Source organism: Haliotis rufescens, unplaced genomic scaffold, assembly GCF_023055435.1.
Source record: "Haliotis rufescens isolate VD_foot unplaced genomic scaffold, xgHalRufe1.0.p SCAF_76, whole genome shotgun sequence".
Taxonomy (NCBI): domain Eukaryota; kingdom Metazoa; phylum Mollusca; class Gastropoda; order Lepetellida; family Haliotidae; genus Haliotis; species Haliotis rufescens.
In genome coordinates, this window is record NW_025964368.1 from 350,111 (window position 1) to 371,618 (window position 21,508).

General features: G+C 38.8%; 1 protein-coding gene across 1 annotated transcript; it reads left to right on the plus strand.

The window, feature by feature from the left end:
• Positions 1 to 616: 616 nt before the first annotated feature.
• LOC124122043 (ADP-ribosylation factor-like protein 8A) lies at positions 617 to 21,192 on the plus strand. Its single transcript, XM_046485207.2, has 6 exons — positions 617 to 825; positions 11,182 to 11,262; positions 13,145 to 13,218; positions 15,301 to 15,462; positions 15,825 to 15,895; positions 17,192 to 21,192. Exons 1-6 carry the CDS (start codon positions 703 to 705, stop codon positions 17,236 to 17,238), a joined length of 558 nt encoding a protein of 185 aa, XP_046341163.1. The 5' UTR covers positions 617 to 702; the 3' UTR covers positions 17,239 to 21,192.
• Positions 21,193 to 21,508: the final 316 nt, after the last annotated feature.

Genomic DNA, 21,508 nt, shown 5'->3' on the forward strand with positions numbered 1-21,508 from the left:
GGAGGAAAGTAATCCCACGTGCCTGAAACGGAGAAAACAACATCATTTTCTGTATATTTTTACCGAGATCATAAAATAGATTTTATGGTCTCTGATTTTTAGTAGTTGGGTATAATTAAAATTGCCGTTTTCGCCAAATGCGGTGCCGTTTTCGCCAGAGAAATCGGTGACGTTTTGCTGAGGTGCCGTTTTAGCCTGCACCCATTAAAAATACCACTGGGTAAAGGTAATGGGGTCACTGGGGTGCAGGCTAAAACGTAAAATGCAAACTTGTTCTAAGGCTATTAACATTTTACAATTATTTGTGTTTGCAAGTGACCATGTGAGTTAAATTTCATTTAATTTTGTACCAAGATAAAAAAGAAAAAAATGAAGGTGCCGTGTTCTGGTCGCTATGTGCAGCCGTTTTCGCTTTAGGCGAGGTTTCGTTTACGCCGAAAGGTGCCGTTTTCGCTCGGTGACGTCTTGCTGATGGGCCGTTTTAGCTTTAACCCTAGAATAAACATATTCTTCAAAGTTAATGATGATGATGTGCTGAGGTCGCAATTATGTTATCAAATAAGTTTTCATGAAAATGTCTCATGGAATTGACCTTTGGCCCCAGTGTGTCATGTGATGTTCAGAGAACTGTGTGTCCTTCCGGTTTAGGAAAAATTGAGAGGCGTTCAGTCGACTGTCACTTGGAATATCTTGTTTATCACCATGTTTGCTATGATTCAAAAGATATTGGACTGGTTCAAAAGTCTCTTCTGGAAAGAAGAGATGGAACTAACACTTGTAGGCTTACAGTATTCTGGTAAAACTACATTTGTAAACGTAATAGCGGTAAGTTGGAGTCAGCTGTGAATCCCGATTGCAACGAGCGTGATAGAAACCGCCTACTAGCAACTCAGCACGTCACTTCCTCGTGCAGATTGTTCTTCTCCGACGTCTTATGAAACTAAAGTAAACATTTTCCTTAAATCACGTTCCGGACACGTAAACGTGGACATGGAAGCGAAATCGCACTGTGTAAAGGTTATATATAATTTTGACAGCGCGAGTGTTGGGTCCTTTGTTCAGTCATTTTCCAACCTTTAGTTGGCCAGTGACTCACAATCATATGGTTCGTGCAAGGACGTTCGTCAATAATATTTGGACGAAACATCCATGCACTAGTTTAACAACTAGTTAGAATTAGTTAGGGTCGGATTCATTTAGAATTTAGTGTAATAGTTAAGTTGCTAGGCTTGGGTGTATTGGTATATTAGCAAGGTTGAATGAGCTGATTCTAGCAACATGTTACTATTAAAGTTACTTGAGGCCTAGGTAATAGAGTTTCTTTAGGGAAGAATAATTGATACCTTCCGCCATATTGTTCATATTCAGCAACCCATGCTTGCCGTAAAAGGTGACTATGCTTGTCTTAAAAGGCGACTAATGGGATCGGGTGGTAAGACTCGCTGACTTGTTGATGCATGTCATTGTATCCCAATTGCATGGATCAATGCTCATGATGTTAATCACTGGATTATCTGGTCCAGACTCGAATATTTACAGACCACCGTCATATAGCTGGAATATTGCTGAGAGCGACGTTAAACAACAAACCAACCAACCTTCCTTAGTAACAGTATCTAAGGTTTTTAAGCTGCCATATTTAGAGACCTTGTGAAAATAACCGAATTGGGGGGCTTGCCTCCCTCCCTGACACACACACACAACCTGAAAGACATGCTATCTTATGTCATTTTAGGTTTCCAAAGTTAATGAAAAATACTATGTTTGTTGAAATGTGAACCTGATAGATGTCACTGATGAGGTTGCCGCACAGCATTATGGAACTTCTATTTTTGAGTAATATTTCAATGTTGATGTCCAGTTTTCGATGTTTATGAATTGCTTTGACATTCAATGTACAAAATCCAGCTGGAGTTCATTATTCTGTGTATTTTGAGCTTTATATATTAGCAGCAATAAACAAACATGGCAGATAGGTATCATGGTTATCAGGTATTCTGTAGGTGTACCATATTTTATTTTATAATGGAGTCTCACGATAGCCAAGTTACACTAGTATTATCATAGTGTCTAGACCTACACAAGAAATAGACACTATGATAATACTAGTGAAATATCTTGGTTATCATGAGACTCCATTAAAAATAAGATATGGTACACCTAGACCTTGACTAGAAATAGGACCTGGGGTAGAGTAGGTCTTCTGCAACCCATGTTTGCCATAAAAGGCAACTATGCTTGTCGTGAGAGGCAACTAACGGGATCGGGTGGTCAGACTCGCTGACTTGGTTGATGCATGTCATCGTATCCCAAATGTGTGGATTGATGCTTCATCAATCACAGGATTGTCTGGTCCAGACTTGATTATGTACAGACTGCCTTCATATAACTGGAATATTGCTGAGTGCAGTGTTAAACACAAACAAACCAACTGGAAATAGGCTCCAGTCAATGGAGCCTCTTACTTCAACCAGTTCCAGTTCCTAATTATCTTCAATTGATTTTGTCAAACCAGATAGATTGAACTCCATCTGGCATGACAAATCCAGTTGCATCACAGGCTTCTAAAACTTCCTCATCATATCGTTTGCCAGGATCTGTTGTTGTCTAATATGCCAGACCAATTGTCTGTAAGTCTTTCATAATTTCCATAATGATTATTGATGCTTTTAACCTGAAGCCTACTTCTATTCATAAGTTAACAGGGGTGGTGGGGTAGCCTAGTGGTTAAAGCGTTCTCTCGTCACGACCCGGGCCCGATTCCCCACATGGGTATAATGTGTGCCCCGTCGTAATATTGCTGGAATATTGCTAAAAGCAGCGTAAAAACATACTCACTCATAAGTTAGAGACAGTCATTAGGTCCACCATCAAGTGAGTGGGTTTTAACTTAACAGTGATAGACCCATAATCTGTGTAACAAGACACCACTTTACCGCTGATTGTTCAGGTTGTCACTCTTGCTTTACTGATCTTGCATGATGCAGGGGTCAATTTAGCTGTTGGCTGAAACATTCAGTAGACGTCCCATCTGGCAAGTCAAAATTTCACTCCTTTTCTGTGTGTGTTTAGTTTTTGTTTGATTATGATTGTGAATCATGTAATTTCAATGAAAAAGTATTTTATAGTGGAGAATGAGGTGGCGTGAATGGTTAACTCAAAGAAAGATACATGTCAGTCGTCTCAGTAGAATGACAATCAGACGCCATTTTGTAATGTTGTGTACAAGGTCTTTATTTGCTGATACATCACCACGAAATGAGGAAAATGGAAGCCAAGATTTAATCTTAGAGTGCAGGAAAAGGTGTTTTAGGGGTGAGGAGTTCAAAAATTTCAGAGCCCCACTGGGTGGCTATGCTACCTCGGGTTCAGCCACTTCGTGGCCTCCGCCATATAGTTGTAGGCCAGTTAGTTTTGCAGCAGGGCCTGTTACTTTTAAAAGGAGAAATCCCTGCTGGCTACAGGCAAATTTGTTGTTATGTCTGCCCTGAGCTTGCCTCTTTCATCTTTAGGGTTAGTTGTGTTAGAGTTAATAGAGGGTACCCCCAACTCCTTCCTTAGTCCTTGGATCCCCTTTTTGATCAGGAACTCTTTCATGATCCTTAGGGGGTCAAACTTCCAGCTGTAACCATGGTAACCCTTGCCTCGGAGTGTTAAAGAATAGAGATATAACTTATAGATAGCAATAACCCACCCAAAACGTTTGAAATTCTACAAGCCCCTAAGGTACCTTTAACATTAAGAAAATGGTCGGGGTTAGTGCAAGTTTCCATCCCTTTGTTCTTATATTTGTGTGTTTATCCTACTGTTTTATAAAAAAACATTGTGTCATAACTTCTATATATATATAAGTGAAAACTGTCGTCTAGTTTCTCAACATCAGTACAACGAAGGCAATTATGTCATCTCTCACTGATGACTCAGTTTTCTTTGTGCTGAAATAATGGCAAATGACACTAATTTTCTCCACACTCCAAATATGTCTTTGACACTGAGCAGACAGCTCAAGATGACCAAAGAACATGTAAGTCAACAGCCATAATCTATGTTCAACCAATGTAAATTTCATCGTTTACTTGGAATGCCTAACATGCCTTAGGCCAGGCTCACGATAATCATAATGTTCAGGTAATAATTGTAATGGAAAACATAATAATCTGCAGTGTTCCGGCTGGCTTTTGAAACTGCCAGACCTTGTGGACTGGCCACTCTAATTTTTGCCAGTCCCAACTTTCAACAAATAAAAAAACGTATCAAAATTATTTATTTTTAATTCTATAATTCTATACGTCATTCATACAAACTTCAGTCACAATTTTCTATTCTTTTTTTTAAATATTTTGAGATGAAGTCGCAACAAAAGAATATTTAACCTAGAATTAGACAAGGGGAAACCCTGATGGTAACAGACAAGCTCACTTTGTTTGAAAAATGTACTTAAATGAATATCACCAATGTTTTTTTCAACAACAAAGATCTATAAGGTACTTTATTTGCCGGTCCAGGGACTGGCAGTCACATGAATTACCGGTCCAAGCCTAATTTTACCGGTAAAATACTGGTAATTACTGGTAAACAGGAACGCTGAATCTGTCCCTTGTTTCAAACTTGTTTGAGCTGGGAAAAATGTAGAGTTAAAAATGGTCTTGGGTTTTCTACAAGCAACAGGGCCAACAATAGTGAAATGTTTCAGCTTGAGTCTAAATTGTTTGTCTGTATAATGTTATGCAGTTTCATTTTCTTGTCTTGTTACAAGTATTATGAAACTTATTGTCTAAAAAAGACACTTAATCAGTAGTTCTGGTCATTTGGTTTTAAGTGTACAGATCTGAAACTCCTCAGTTCTTACAAGCCTCTTTTAGTTAGCATTGGTAGCCCAGTTGTCTCAAGTGCTGCAGTTTGCTATGCAGAGTTGCGTCCCTTCAGAGTGCCAGAATCCGACGATACTAGATTCACCCTGATAATCAGATAAGGATTCTGTGCCATAGCTCATGTGTTTCACCACAGTGGTGAACATCTATGACCTGAATCCCTTCATTGGTGCTCTCTCCCTACTCTGAGCTGACATGTTTTGACAAATCAGGAATGCTGGTCAAAGTGACATTTATCCACACGCTGTCACGGCCAGCTGTGTTGATGAGCTGTGGCATCTCAAAGGAAGTACACTGAAGATAAGTTGAGGACTGCCTTTAAAAAAGCTGTTAGTGCTGAGCGAGTGAGTGGGTTTTACGCTGCTTAAAGTAATATTCCCACTATATCAATACCACAGGGAGGCACACCGCTATGTTACCTGCTTCACCCAGACCAAGTGCTAAGAATATTGTGTGCCAATGTTTATGTATAGTCAGTGTATCAAATTCCCTAAAATTTCAGTCAGACAACTAGACTGGCGACTTTACAAAGTTACCAGACCGGATACATTGGGACCTCTCCAGAATTTTCTAGACTAAGAAAAAAGGAGGTAAACATGAGAATAGTACTTTTTGATATTTGTCAGAAAATAACAATAAACTGGTGGATTGTCAGGCAGGTATTTTAAACACTGGTATAGTAGCTTAGAACACGTAGTGTTAGTTTTAAGATCTTTTATTTTAACATTGACATGTAACACTGAACTCGCAATTTTTTTGCACAAACTACATAAAGGTGCTTCCCCAGCAATATATGTGAGAGAGAACCAAGTAGATTGGGTTGTCAGGCTTGGTGACTTGGCAGATTGTGTGTCACCCTGATGGTGTGGATTGTCTGGCTCAATTATTAACAATTTGTTAACAGGCCTCCTTTATATAACTGGAACATTGCTGAGAGCGACGTTAAACAACAAACCAACCAACCTTCCTTAGTAACAGTATCTAAGGTTTTTAAGCTGCCATATTTAGAGACCTTGTGAAAATAACCGAATTGGGGGGCTTGCCTCCCTCCCTGACACACACACACAACCTGAAAGACATGCTATCTTATGTCATTTTAGGTTTCCAAAGTTAATGAAAAATACTATGTTTGTTGAAATGTGAACCTGATAGATGTCACTGATGAGGTTGCCGCACAGCATTATGGAACTTCTATTTTTGAGTAATATTTCAATGTTGATGTCCAGTTTTCGATGTTTATGAATTGCTTTGACATTCAATGTACAAAATCCAGCTGGAGTTCATTATTCTGTGTATTTTGAGCTTTATATATTAGCAGCAATAAACAAACATGGCAGATAGGTATCATGGTTATCAGGTATTCTGTAGGTGTACCATATTTTATTTTATAATGGAGTCTCACGATAGCCAAGTTACACTAGTATTATCATAGTGTCTAGACCTACACAAGAAATAGACACTATGATAATACTAGTGAAATATCTTGGTTATCATGAGACTCCATTAAAAATAAGATATGGTACACCTAGACCTTGACTAGAAATAGGACCTGGGGTAGAGTAGGTCTTCTGCAACCCATGTTTGCCATAAAAGGCAACTATGCTTGTCGTGAGAGGCAACTAACGGGATCGGGTGGTCAGACTCGCTGACTTGGTTGATGCATGTCATCGTATCCCAAATGTGTGGATTGATGCTTCATCAATCACAGGATTGTCTGGTCCAGACTTGATTATGTACAGACTGCCTTCATATAACTGGAATATTGCTGAGTGCAGTGTTAAACACAAACAAACCAACTGGAAATAGGCTCCAGTCAATGGAGCCTCTTACTTCAACCAGTTCCAGTTCCTAATTATCTTCAATTGATTTTGTCAAACCAGATAGATTGAACTCCATCTGGCATGACAAATCCAGTTGCATCACAGGCTTCTAAAACTTCCTCATCATATCGTTTGCCAGGATCTGTTGTTGTCTAATATGCCAGACCAATTGTCTGTAAGTCTTTCATAATTTCCATAATGATTATTGATGCTTTTAACCTGAAGCCTACTTCTATTCATAAGTTAACAGGGGTGGTGGGGTAGCCTAGTGGTTAAAGCGTTCTCTCATCACGACCCGGGCCCGATTCCCCACATGGGTATAATGTGTGCCCCGTCGTAATATTGCTGGAATATTGCTAAAAGCAGCGTAAAAACATACTCACTCATAAGTTAGAGACAGTCATTAGGTCCACCATCAAGTGAGTGGGTTTTAACTTAACAGTGATAGACCCATAATCTGTGTAACAAGACACCACTTTACCGCTGATTGTTCAGGTTGTCACTCTTGCTTTACTGATCTTGCATGATGCAGGGGTCAATTTAGCTGTTGGCTGAAACATTCAGTAGACGTCCCATCTGGCAAGTCAAAATTTCACTCCTTTTCTGTGTGTGTTTAGTTTTTGTTTGATTATGATTGTGAATCATGTAATTTCAATGAAAAAGTATTTTATAGTGGAGAATGAGGTGGCGTGAATGGTTAACTCAAAGAAAGATACATGTCAGTCGTCTCAGTAGAATGACAATCAGACGCCATTTTGTAATGTTGTGTACAAGGTCTTTATTTGCTGATACATCACCACGAAATGAGGAAAATGGAAGCCAAGATTTAATCTTAGAGTGCAGGAAAAGGTGTTTTAGGGGTGAGGAGTTCAAAAATTTCAGAGCCCCACTGGGTGGCTATGCTACCTCGGGTTCAGCCACTTCGTGGCCTCCGCCATATAGTTGTAGGCCAGTTAGTTTTGCAGCAGGGCCTGTTACTTTTAAAAGGAGAAATCCCTGCTGGCTACAGGCAAATTTGTTGTTATGTCTGCCCTGAGCTTGCCTCTTTCATCTTTAGGGTTAGTTGTGTTAGAGTTAATAGAGGGTACCCCCAACTCCTTCCTTAGTCCTTGGATCCCCTTTTTGATCAGGAACTCTTTCATGATCCTTAGGGGGTCAAACTTCCAGCTGTAACCATGGTAACCCTTGCCTCGGAGTGTTAAAGAATAGAGATATAACTTATAGATAGCAATAACCCACCCAAAACGTTTGAAATTCTACAAGCCCCTAAGGTACCTTTAACATTAAGAAAATGGTCGGGGTTAGTGCAAGTTTCCATCCCTTTGTTCTTATATTTGTGTGTTTATCCTACTGTTTTATAAAAAAACATTGTGTCATAACTTCTATATATATATAAGTGAAAACTGTCGTCTAGTTTCTCAACATCAGTACAACGAAGGCAATTATGTCATCTCTCACTGATGACTCAGTTTTCTTTGTGCTGAAATAATGGCAAATGACACTAATTTTCTCCACACTCCAAATATGTCTTTGACACTGAGCAGACAGCTCAAGATGACCAAAGAACATGTAAGTCAACAGCCATAATCTATGTTCAACCAATGTAAATGTCATCGTTTACTTGGAATGCCTAACATGCCTTAGGCCAGGCTCACGATAATCATAATGTTCAGGTAATAATTGTAATGGAAAACATAATAATCTGCAGTGTTCCGGCTGGCTTTTGAAACTGCCAGACCTTGTGGACTGGCCACTCTAATTTTTGCCAGTCCCAACTTTCAACAAATAAAAAAACGTATCAAAATTATTTATTTTTAATTCTATAATTCTATACGTCATTCATACAAACTTCAGTCACAATTTTCTATTCTTTTTTTTAAATATTTTGAGATGAAGTCGCAACAAAAGAATATTTAACCTAGAATTAGACAAGGGGAAACCCTGATGGTAACAGACAAGCTCACTTTGTTTGAAAAATGTACTTAAATGAATATCACCAATGTTTTTTTCAACAACAAAGATCTATAAGGTACTTTATTTGCCGGTCCAGGGACTGGCAGTCACATGAATTACCGGTCCAAGCCTAATTTTACCGGTAAAATACTGGTAATTACTGGTAAACAGGAACGCTGAATCTGTCCCTTGTTTCAAACTTGTTTGAGCTGGGAAAAATGTAGAGTTAAAAATGGTCTTGGGTTTTCTACAAGCAACAGGGCCAACAATAGTGAAATGTTTCAGCTTGAGTCTAAATTGTTTGTCTGTATAATGTTATGCAGTTTCATTTTCTTGTCTTGTTACAAGTATTATGAAACTTATTGTCTAAAAAAGACACTTAATCAGTAGTTCTGGTCATTTGGTTTTAAGTGTACAGATCTGAAACTCCTCAGTTCTTACAAGCCTCTTTTAGTTAGCATTGGTAGCCCAGTTGTCTCAAGTGCTGCAGTTTGCTATGCAGAGTTGCGTCCCTTCAGAGTGCCAGAATCCGACGATACTAGATTCACCCTCATAATCAGATAAGGATTCTGTGCCATACCGATGCTCGTGCTTTTCACCATAGTGGTGAACATCTATGACCTGAATCCCTTCATTGGCGCTCTCTCCCTACTCTAAGCTGACATGTTTTGACAAATCAGGAATGCTGGTCAAAGTTACATTTATCCACACGCTGTCACGGCCAGCTGTGTTGATGAGCTGTGGCATCTCAAAGGAAGTACACTGAAGATAAGTTGAGGGCTGCCTTTAAAAAAAGCTATGTTAGTGCTGAGCGAGTGAGTGGGTTTTACGCTGCTTAAAGTAATATTCCCACTATATCAATACCACAGGGAGGCACACCGCTATGTTACCTGCTTCGCCCAGACCAAGTGCTAAGAATATTGTGTGCCAATGTTTATGTATAGTCAGTGTATCAAATTCCCTAAAATTTCAGTCAGACAACTGGACTGGCGACTTTACAAAGTTACCAGACCGGATACAATGTTACCTGTCCAGAATTTTCTAGACTAAGAAAAAAGGAGGTAAACATGAGAATAGTACTGTTTGATATTTGTCAGAAAATAACAATAAACTGGTGGATTGTCAAGCAGGTATTTTAAACACTGGTATAGTAGCTTAGAACACGTAGTGTTAGTTTTAAGATCTTTTATTTTAACATTGACATGTAACACTTAACTCGCAATTTTTTTGCACAAACTACATTAAGGTGCTTCCCCAGCAATATATGTGAGAGAGAACCAAGTAGATTGGGTTGTCAGGCTTGGTGACTTGGCAGATTCTGTGTCACCCTGATGGTGTGGATTGTTGCTCATATCAATTACTGGATTGTCTGGCTCAATTATTAACAGGACGCCTTTATATCAATGTATATAGCTTGAATTTGTTTAACATTGCTGAGTAAACCCAAAACAAACAAACAAACAGTAGGGTTCTTGATTCATGAGTTTGATTGCCACTTTCATGCCTTGTAGGTAGCATGTGAGTGAGTATTGTTTTACGCCGCCAATCTCATTAAAATCAGATCTTTGTTCTCGCTACCGCTAAACAAAGATCTGAGGACATCCCATTACGGGTCGAGTCAGACCGACCTTGCGCGAACTTTGACTGACCAATAGAATGACCAATCAGAAGGCAGCTTTCTCGTGCTCTACGGCACTAATTTAAAATTGGTGACTACGCTTCGAAACATGTTTTGACAAATTCTCGATTACAAATTTGAAACCAAAACAAAAGAACATTCTGGAATGGCTAATAGATGGTCTAGATTGTATTGATTCAGTTGTTAAACCTGTAACTATCTTCTGAATACCCCGTGTTAAAGTTTTCGAGGTTGTATGATTAGAAATCACATTCCGACTGTCACTTTCATGATCTGGTAAGCGACGCTCTAATTGGTCGGATGAAAGGTCGTTCTGACTTGACCCCTAATGGGATGTCTTCAGATTTTTGTTTAGCGGTAGCGAGAACTAAGGTCAGATTTTAATGGGATTGTTTATGCTGCTTGATTCATGAGATTGATTGCCACTTTCATGCCTTGTAGGTTGCAGTTGAGTGAGTGAGTGAATATTGTTTTACGCCACTTTTAGCAATATTCCAGCAATATCACGTCAGGGGACACCAGAAATGGCTTCACACATTGTACCCATGTGGCAAATCGAACTCAGATCTTCAGCGTGATGTGCAAACAGTTTAACCAGTAGGCTACTCCACTGTCCGCATGATGCATGTGACCCCAGAGTGGTATGGCTGCTGCTGAAGAGAAAGCAGCGACACACAGAATGTTAAGCAGGATCAGAAACTAACAGTTTTTGCCCACTAGTCCTTATAATGATAACATATAGCAAAACCCTTAAAATGGACCAATTTCTACTAGTCCTTAGCATATCTTTACTATTGGGCAGTTTGGTAAGGACTACAGGACTAGTGCCAATTTCTACCACTGCTAAGTATTGGACTGTGTAGACAATTACTAACATGTGACTGCCTTCTGTTTACAGTCAGGCCAGTTCAGTGAAGACATGATTCCCACAGTTGGGTTCAACATGAGGAAGATTACCAAAGGGAACGTCACAATCAAGGTAAGTAAGCAGTCCCTGTTGTTGTTTATATATTTGTCACGTGCCTTGTGCAAATGTTGGGTACAGCTGCGAATTCATGTGTTAGTTTCCAGTTATTTATGGTATTTCTTATTTCCATCTTGCAGTAAAGATGGTTAATGGTTTGTGTGGAAATACAGATATTTTTACGTAAAATATGCATTAAATAAGCTGAAATATGCAGACAAATCAAATCCTATAGTATCAAATACTCAATAAAAACTATAAAAACCCTATTGAAATATAATTAATGCGTATATTACAACTATTAGATAAAATGATTGCGACTATTACAACTGTTAGATAAAATGATTGTGTATCAGCCAATCACCAAATTCACACATCGACAGTTACATTCGGAAAAGCTTCTGCAACAAACATACTGATAGATACCCATTGAAAAGCACATCGTGTCTAGTCAATGTAAGTGTTGTATCTTAATTAGTCGATGATAGGTAATTAAAACAATAGCACCTTCCTTACGTTGCTAGGTTTTATAAACACAAAATGGCATCCCGGAGAGGGAGCTGCAAGCAGACGCAGATGGGTATACTACTATTCACATAGTTTAAAACAATTTACAGGGATTGTTAGGAAACAGGTTTTAAGTTAAATACCCTTTTGTCAAGAAACAGGTGGGTAACAAATATTGAATACCCTCTAAAACTTGTGGATACACAATCAAAATATAACCCCTGCGTAAAATACCAAAATAACCAAACGTTTATCTATTGCTCTGGAAGTATGTTTACGTTGTCTTTATCATGTTTATGTTGGGGGAACAGGTGATGTTTTTTTTCAATTCTACTACCATGAGTTATGTCAGCGTTATGTCCATGCGAGCTGGGTTCGCAAAAATTGTGGGTGCACAAGAAGCCCAGTCATCTCAGACACTGCAGCATGGGCGGATACAGAGGTGGGGGGTGCGCACCCCCCCTTTTTATTTCGAAAAAAATCTTTATTTCTGTATAAATTACCACCAAAGACAATAAATAGATCTTAATTGTGCACCCCCCCCCTTTTAAAAAAAGCTGTATCCGCCCATGCTGCAGTACACTGTACTGAGTTGCCTCCCTTGCACGTCAGAAACCTATCGATGTGGGTTCAAATCCCCCATTTGCCCTGACTATGATTCTAGGTGTATCAGGACCATCTCCTTGCTTGTGGGTTTCACTAAGCGGTAATCATTTAGGACTGACATCCCTTCAGGCTTTTCTCCCACTTCAAGCTGATATGCCATGAATAATTTGCTAAAAACTGTTCAAGGGGCGGACAAGACCTGCAACACAATGAGCTTTCCTGCCACATTTTTATGATTAAGTTGACATGTGGCAATATAATTAAGATTATTTTCAAAGCAGCATTAAACCAAACTCAAATGGATTAAATAATAGTGTTGACATGTCTATCATGTATTCATGGGTGAGATTCTTCATGGATCTGCGAATTTTAGTGACCACAAATTTGTTAAACATCCCCCATAAACACCCCCAAAGTATGGATCAAGCTCCATTGAAAAGAGTTACAGCTGAAAAGGAAAATATTCATTCTCATCCCTGTGCATTAGTAAGTAAGATATGTGAAATTTACATGTAATAATCGACCCGTGAAGATTCCGGGTTAGAATAGGTCTTCAGCAACCCATGCTTGCCGTAAAAGGTGACTATGCTTGTCGTAAAAGGCGACTTACGGGATCGGGTGGTTCCCAATTGCGTAGATCGATGCTCATGATGTTAATCACTGGATTGTCTGGTCCAGACTCGATTATTTACAGACCACGTCATATAGCTGGAATATTGCCGAGTGCGGCGTTAAACAACAAACAAACAAACATGTAATAATCATCTTGTTTTTTTCTTGATAGTTGTGGGATATTGGTGGCCAGCCCAGATTTCGAAGCATGTGGGAGAGATACTGCAGAGGAGTCAATGCCATTGTGTGAGTATCAAGTAGAGTTCCACGTGTTATCCATAATGAGCCGATGGTCACAGCTTATGCGATATTGCTCTCAATAATCACAGTAAATATTAAACAACCATTTTGTTTGTTGTGAAATGCCACACCCTTCAATATTCCTGCTATATGATGGCAGCCTGTTAATAATAGTCTGGATCAGACAATCCAGTGATTGATATTGTGGACAATGATCCACGCCGTCGGGAAATGATGACAAATTATCAACTAAGTCATGGGGTCTGACCACCAGATCCATTTGGTATTCTTTTATGATCAGCATAGTTTGCTGGGGATCAATCCACAATTAATTCATCCTCACTGTTAATTCATAACATAATTCAGTGGACCTGATCTTGATCTGATGCTTGACCTTGAAACTAATATTTGACCTTGAGAAGCTGACACTTGACCTTGAGAAGCTAACACTTGACCTTCAGATGCTACTTGACCTCATCAAAGGCTACTGCCATTGTTTGTTTCCTGTCTTAGTCTTCACCCAATGGTGTGTTTTCCTGGGAATCATGGTAATATTGTTAATCCATCAGTTAAGTTGGGATCAAGATCTTATGCAAAGTGGTCCAAGGCAAAGGAATTATCTATTTGGTTAGTTTTAGATTTAGATTAACCTATGCTGTCAGCACCATATCCTTGCTTGAGGTTGTTTCACTTGACTGGTAATCTTCACTTCAAGGTATCTGACTATGACTTTTGTCACTAGTCCAGAGCCTAAATCTAGTAGGGACGGTCGGGTAGCCTATCAGTTAAAGCGTTTGCTTGTCACGCCGAAGACCCAGGTTCGATTCCCGACATGGGTACAATGTGTGAAGCCCATTTCTGGTGCCACCTGCCATGATATTGCTGGAATATTGCTAAAAGCGGCATTAAACCATTCTCACTCACTCACTCACTCACTCACTAAATCAGTAAAAATATGGTGGATCTTGTCAGCTCATCTTCAGTAAAAATATATGGTATGTTGTTGCTACAGGTACATGGCAGTTTTTAGTATAAAGAGGTCCTTGAGGTTTGCTGCTATATTATTTTATTGGGGGCCCCATAAGTATTTTACTTTTTGCATTGGGGCTATGACAAGGACACCTGACTTTCATTGTTAGTATTTAAACACTGTCTGTGTTGTTGCTACAGCTGTATTGATGCTACAGGTACATGGTATGTTGTTGCTACAGCTGTATTGATGCTACAGGAGCATGGTATGTTGTTGCTACAGCTGTATTGATGCTACAGGTACGTGGTATGTTGTTGCTACAGCTGTATTGATGCTACAGGTACATGGTATGTTGTTGCTACAGCTGTATTGATGCTACAGGTACATGGTATGTTGTTGCTACAGCTGTATTGATGCTACAGGTACCTGATATGTTGTTGCTACAGCTGTATTGATGCTACAGGTACGTGGTATGTTGTTGCTACAGCTGTATTGATGCTACAGGTACATGGTATGTTGTTGCTACAGCTGTATTGATGCTACAGGTACATGGTATGTTGTTGCTACAGCTGTATTGATGCTACAGGTACATGGTATGTTGTTGCTACAGCTGTATTGATGCTACAGGAGCATGGTATGTTGTTGCTACAGCTGTATTGATGCTACAGGTACCTGATATGTTGTTGCTACAGCTGTATTGATGCTACAGGTACATGGTATGTTGTTGCTACAGCTGTATTGATGCTACAGGTACATGGTATGTTGTTGCTACAGCTGTATTGATGCTACAGGTACATGGTATGTTGTTGCTACAGCTGTATTGATGCTACAGGTACATGGTATGTTGTTGCTACAGCTGTAGTGATGCTACAGGTACATGGTATGTTGTTGCTACAGCTGTAGTGATGCTACAGGTACGTGGTATGTTGTTGCTACAGCTGTATTGATGCTACAGGTACGTGGTATGTTGTTGCTACAGCTGTATTGATGCTACAGGTATATGGTATGTTGTTGCTACAGCTGTATTGATGCTACAGGTACATGGTATGTTGTTGCTACAGCTGTATTGATGCTACAGATACTGGTATGTTGTTGCTACAGCTGTATTGATGCTACAGGTACATGGTGGATGCTGCGGATCATGACAAGCTGGAGGCTTCAAGGAACGAGCTGCACAATCTGCTGGACAAGCCCCAGCTTCAGGGCATCCCAGTACTGGTGCTGGGCAACAAGCGGGACCTGGCAGGGGCATTAGACGAGAAGGAACTCATTGAGAGGATGTAAGTAGCAACTGTTGCTGGTAATACTGGTGTGTGCACTGGCACCAAACTTGTGATGCAGAATATTCCCATGCCTATTTTCTTCTCAACAGTATCTGCACTGAAGTCTTATAAAACTGTAATCCATAGTGTAAGACAAGCCATTGGTGCAGTCCTCTGTTTGGAGATAATTTTGTTGGCCATTGTGCCCTAATTCTACATTTGTCACCTATTTGACAGGGTTGGACAAAACCAGAATATTAGGAATTAACTGTTTATCTTACTTATAACGTCTCTGGTGTATGTGAAGTGTTAAGCTGACTGTGGATCGTACTCAGGCCAACACATTGTGAACTGCTTCTAACTATTGTTTTCCCCTGCAGGAATCTGTCGGCAATCCAAGATAGAGAAATCTGTTGTTACTCTATATCTTGCAAAGAAAAGGAAAATATAGGTAAGGACATGAATTTGTCATAATAATTTTATCACCTATGTAAATATGAATATGCTTCACAGTATGCAACTTGGTTAATAGGTCACCAATCTTTGACGTTTTGCAAAGAACTTAACCATTTATTCACATGGCGTTTGTTTATTTAAGATAAAGGATGCCTAATGTGTTGAAACCCATGTTCACTATTTATTTGCTTCATTTGTATTTAACCTATCTACTTGATTTACTACTGTTTTATTTTAATTTAATCATCAGAAATATGATCCTTAACTCTCCCATGTCTACTAATATTAAACATTTGAAATATGATGCAGATTATTTTATCAAAGAAATGCAACTCAAGATTATATTTCTTAGATCACACTTTTGTATTGTGGACTTAGTTGATTGCATGTCATCGTATCCAAATTGCATAGATCGATGTTCATGTCTCTGAATTGTCTGGTCCAGACTCAATTATTTACAAACCAGTCATATAGCTGGAATATTGCTGATTGCAGTGTTAAACAACAAACAGTCAATCAATCATTGTTCTCTTCATAACGAATGTCATTTTATTGTTCTGGGTGCGGTTGTACAAAGCGGTCTTAGCGCTAAGGTGATCGTAATTTCCATACCTTAACATAGAGTTGTGACAGTCGAAGCACTAAGGTGATCGTAACTCCCACACTTTAACATAGAGTTATGACAGTCGAAGCACTAAGGTGATCGTAACTCCCACACTTTAACATAGAGTTGTGACAGTCGAAGCACTAAGGTGATCGTAACTCCCACACTTTAACATAGAGTTGTGACAGTCAAAGCACTAAGGTGATCGTAACTCCCACACTTTAACATAGAGTTATGACAGTCGAAGCACTAAGGTGATCGTAACTCCCACACTTTAACATAGAGTTGTGACAGTCGAAGCACTAAGGTGATCGTAACTCCCACACTTTAACATAGAGTTGTGACAGTCAAAGCACTAAGGTGATCGTAACTCCCACACTTTAACATAGAGTTATGACAGTCGAAGCACTAAGGTGATCGTAACTCCCACACTTTAACATAGAGTTGTGACAGTCGAAGCACTAAGGTGATCGTAACTCCCACACTTTAACATAGAGTTGTGACAGTCGTAGCACTAAGGTGATCGTAACTCCCACACTTTAACATAGAGTTATGACAGCCGTAGCACTAAGGTTGTTTTGTACAGCAGCGCCCGGGTTGTGGCCTTTGGCTCCAGCCGAATCTTTTGAGATTTATACAGTGTTGCCATAGCACTTGATGAATATCTGGCCTGACTGTTTGTTCCAGACATCACATTGCAGTGGCTAATCCAGCATTCCAAGTCAGGTCATTAAGATGGGACCCCCACAGACCAGACTATGTATGAGTGACTGCAGTCAAGGTTTGATAGTGAACGATTGGATTTGTATGAGAAGTGTCTAAGTATTCCGAGGACAGTCTACCACTGTCACATGACGCACGGTCACCGCCAAGTCCCTGACAACACCAGCGACTGCTTCCTCGACAGCTGGCCACATCATCGACGTCGGTAGTGACAGTTCTACTTCTCCTTGTCTGTCCTGTGTTTTTGAGATGACTGTTGTTTCATGAGCTCATGAGCCTCACTGCAGTGTAAAGCTGAACAAAGAAATATAGCCCATCCGTGTTGCTGCTTTGGTTCAGTATCAAGCACCTTCAACCTGTATATAGTTCTTATTAACCCAAGTCGGGAACCATCTATAACAGAACACATATTTAGGCTGAAACAATACACTGTTCATTATCATGATGCAATATATATCATCATGATCATGATATCATTTTCAGAATATCATGTCATGAATGTATTCTTATTTGGAAAGAGGGAAAATTGTTTTCTAATATCAAGTTTTGATGTCAAGTGTTCATGTATCTGAAGGCAAATACATGACTGAATATTATACTCCATTGGAAGAAGCGAAAATGTCGGCCAGTACCAGTTTGTGGACTATCTGATGGTGCAGATAATTTAAACAAATTTGGAAATAATATGTATGGATACTGATTGAATTGTGTCATGTTGATATATCAAAATGAACAAGCCGAGCAGTGAATCGTTTCAGCCTCAAAACATATTTTAGAATTAAAATTATTTGCAAATTAAAATAAAAGACAAAATAATGTCCATATTTCACAATAAAGGTACCCTTGGGAATACATTGTAACGTTGACATCTAAGGACTGTGTTATGGTATGGAAATGTCGGAGACTGTCTGGGTTGGTTTTTGTTTTGTATTATGTCAATGTAGGTTGATAATTGCTAAATAATAGATCATGTAACCTTTTGTTCTCTGTGCTTGTATGGGTCCACGATGATACTATTGGAATGACAACTAGAATAAGTCATGGTCAGATCATATTTTGATAGATAATAGGATTTCTCAAAAGCACATGGTATTTTACTTGATTTTGTGCTGTATGATGTAAATCAAATTATGAAATATCTCCACTTTGTTCGTGTTAGAATTTAGTGCTTTGCATATTTAAAGATGTCAGGTATTCCATAGTTTCAGTTGAATGCGAATTGAGTGTTTTGGGTTAGACTTTTTGTACTTCTTACCTCATTTCTACAGTATGCATGTTTAACAGTGTGAAAAGGTTTGTTCAGCTGCTGTCAATATCAGTGTGATTCTAACACTCAAGCCTCCAGATCTAGTGCTATAGGGTATCCGATGTGCAAGATCTAGTGCTATAGGGTATCCGATGAGTAAGATCTAGTGCTATCCAAATGGCAAGGGGAAACACCTTAAATCCAACTAGGCCACAACTATGTCCGGCTAGTTCTGCATTGGGGCGAATCAAAGATTTACGCCTATAACCCCTGCTTTAAATGTTTAAACTTCTACCACAAAAACTGCTAGTCCTTACAATCTGACCAGCAGTTATGTTGCATCATGTTTGAGATAATTATTCTCACAGCAGCGTGTAAACTTGCACACTTTCCAATAGGAATGATTAATATTACAGAAAGATGCAATAGTTCAACAATACTCACTTATCTACAGCATGGAGCTCACAGAGTTGTAAATATTCCAATCAAGCAGTTTTCTACCGACATAAAGACATTATATATTCTACTCAAAAGAAGTTAAAGAACACCCAACTCATGCCATGACACATTAACTACAGTAAGATGAAGGAATCGGGTGTTCTTTGACTTCCTTTGAATAGTACATATGTGTGCTGTTGTTCACTAGTGGAGTTTGTATGGATGTCAGACTTGGTGATGTGGTAGGGAATTACATGGCAGTGATCACACTCTGTAGACTGGTCTAGTAGACAGTGTCTATATTAACTTGATAGACATGTGATATTGTGTCAGTTAATCAACATGTGGCTCTTTGTAAACAATATTTATTAGTTTTAGAGATTTATTGAATAGGAAGTAACAAGTTACTTATAACATCCTTGCACAAGTAATATATTGTGTATTGAAACATTCAATTTGGTGTACAACTCCTGTCTTAAACATGTGATATAATCCACCACTATTTATTTTGTCAATGAAATTGTAGATACATCTCACATCTTGAGCCCAGTCTTGGATAGATACATGGATGATTTAAAGAATATGGTAGCTAATTTATTTTAGTAATTGGGTGTAATTAAGACATGATCATAATTGCAGCACAGGAGATTATTACTTATCATAAATAGCTCCATGTTATTAAAGATGCATACTAGCTTTTATTTATCGATGTGAGACTAGAAGTTCTTGTATGGTGTTTTAAATTCTTGAAATGGTGGTACAAATTATGAGTTAAAACACTGTGTCTTAATGATAAATGGTGTCTTTGATTGGTGTTTGATATCAAACTGGAATTTGAAATGTTGTATATTTATTTCTAACATCACTTTTCCATTATGAAGTGTATTTACTTATGTGTTGTAATTTTCTGTTTTGAAAGATCAGTTTTCAAAACGGACACTTGTTTATTGAAAACATGTTCGATTTATCACTGAAACAGCTTTCTGTTTATCTAATGTTGTAAATATGACAGCAGTTAGTCATTCACAATTGATGTCCCAATAGCCAACTAGGACTGAACTGTGTTGACCTACGTAATAACATATATGAGAAAACAGCTGTATGTATACATTTTGTTAAAGGGAGATAACTCATGAAGTCCTATTTTCTGGCCCAAATGATATTGTTCTATATATATTAATGGTAATGGTGTCTGTTAAATGTGACAATATATTGATCCTGACAGTGTGCTTCAACAGACAAGATAGCTCAACTACCAATACCCACCTTATCTGGTTAATCTACCCATGTTCTTAACAGTTAAAAAGATCTTGATCATGCATTATCACTCTGATCCTTTTCTTATAGTGTATTTGTGTGTACCATTGCTTAACATTTGTAACAAATTGTGCTATTTCTGCCAATGATTGATAAATTTCAAAGTTCATTACTGACCAGGGCTGGTTTCGCAAAGAGATCTTAGCGCTATGATTGTCATAAGTCTTCAGTCGCTTTGTGAAACCAGGCCCAGCTCTCTTTATTGATAATGGACATGCAGTGTTCACACTTTAAGCAGATTGTTATGAGCTTTGAGCTTACTTACTTATTGTCATATTTCTGCTGTTGAAGTATGTTGCTGCCACTGCATTCCTGATAACCGGGTGTCTCCAAGTGACAGAAGCTACAGTAAAATCTGCTTGATATGCTCAGTATTATATGATCGGGTGCCTCCTGTCTGTCAGCTTTTCTATTGGTAGGCTTTTGTTGAATATGAACAATCTGAGATCTCAAGGGGAGACCTTTCTCATTACAATAACGAAGTCTGTAATCAATATTGAATAGTACCATGCCCACAGCTTTGAAAGTAGTTGTTTCGCCACCCACTTTTGTAACCCGTTTACATGGATAGTTAAAGAAAACATCTTCCTATATGGCTTGTTTTTTTTATTAGCATGAGTTTTGAAGAAGGGGGATGGTGCAGACTCTCTGCCCAAGACACAAAGTGACCCAAGACACGATAGGTTCGCATGTTAGGTGTCTGAAAAAGGCTGATGGCAGTGACTGATAGATCCATAGAGGTAACATTTAAAAGAGTGTCGCTTAAGTTGCAAGCTGATTTTTCTGTATATTTGTTGTCATGGCGAGGTGGCTGGGACTTTGTGTGTACATACTGCAACTGTACATTGTCAGTTTTATGCACACTATGATCTATATTATAGCAGACATCATGTCTTTTCGATGATTGAGGTTGTCCAGTGTATCGCTTCATTTATTTCGTCATTAAATATGTTAACACTGTGAATTCTGTTCTTATTATGAAGACTCCAGCACAATACATAGTACTGGAGTTCCATCTGATCCTTAAGTCTTACAAGGAGGGCTTGTGTTGTATTCTCCCAAGGGAGCTGAGAATTAACATTTGAGTGCTACTGTTCCATTGACTGGGGTAATAATGTTAGCACTTTGAGCATGCTTAGGAATGGATTTGGCATGTTTGGTGCTGTACAAATTTACACATTATTATTGTTGTTGTTGTTGTCATCATCATCATTTCACTTGGAACCCAGAATTCACTCTGAAACTTCATAAACACTGAGATAGCTCCACCAGATTGATGA

Coding starts and splice junctions, on each gene's coding strand:
- LOC124122043 (XM_046485207.2), top strand. CDS start 703: ATGTTTGCTATGATTCAAAAGATATTGGACTGGTTCAAAAGTCTCTTC. Junction 13,219..15,300: donor AGAGGAGTCAATGCCATTGT/GTGAGTATCAAG, acceptor TTGATGCTACAG/GTACATGGTGGATGCTGCGG. Junction 15,896..17,191: donor CAAAGAAAAGGAAAATATAG/GTAAGGACATGA, acceptor TGTTTGTTCCAG/ACATCACATTGCAGTGGCTA.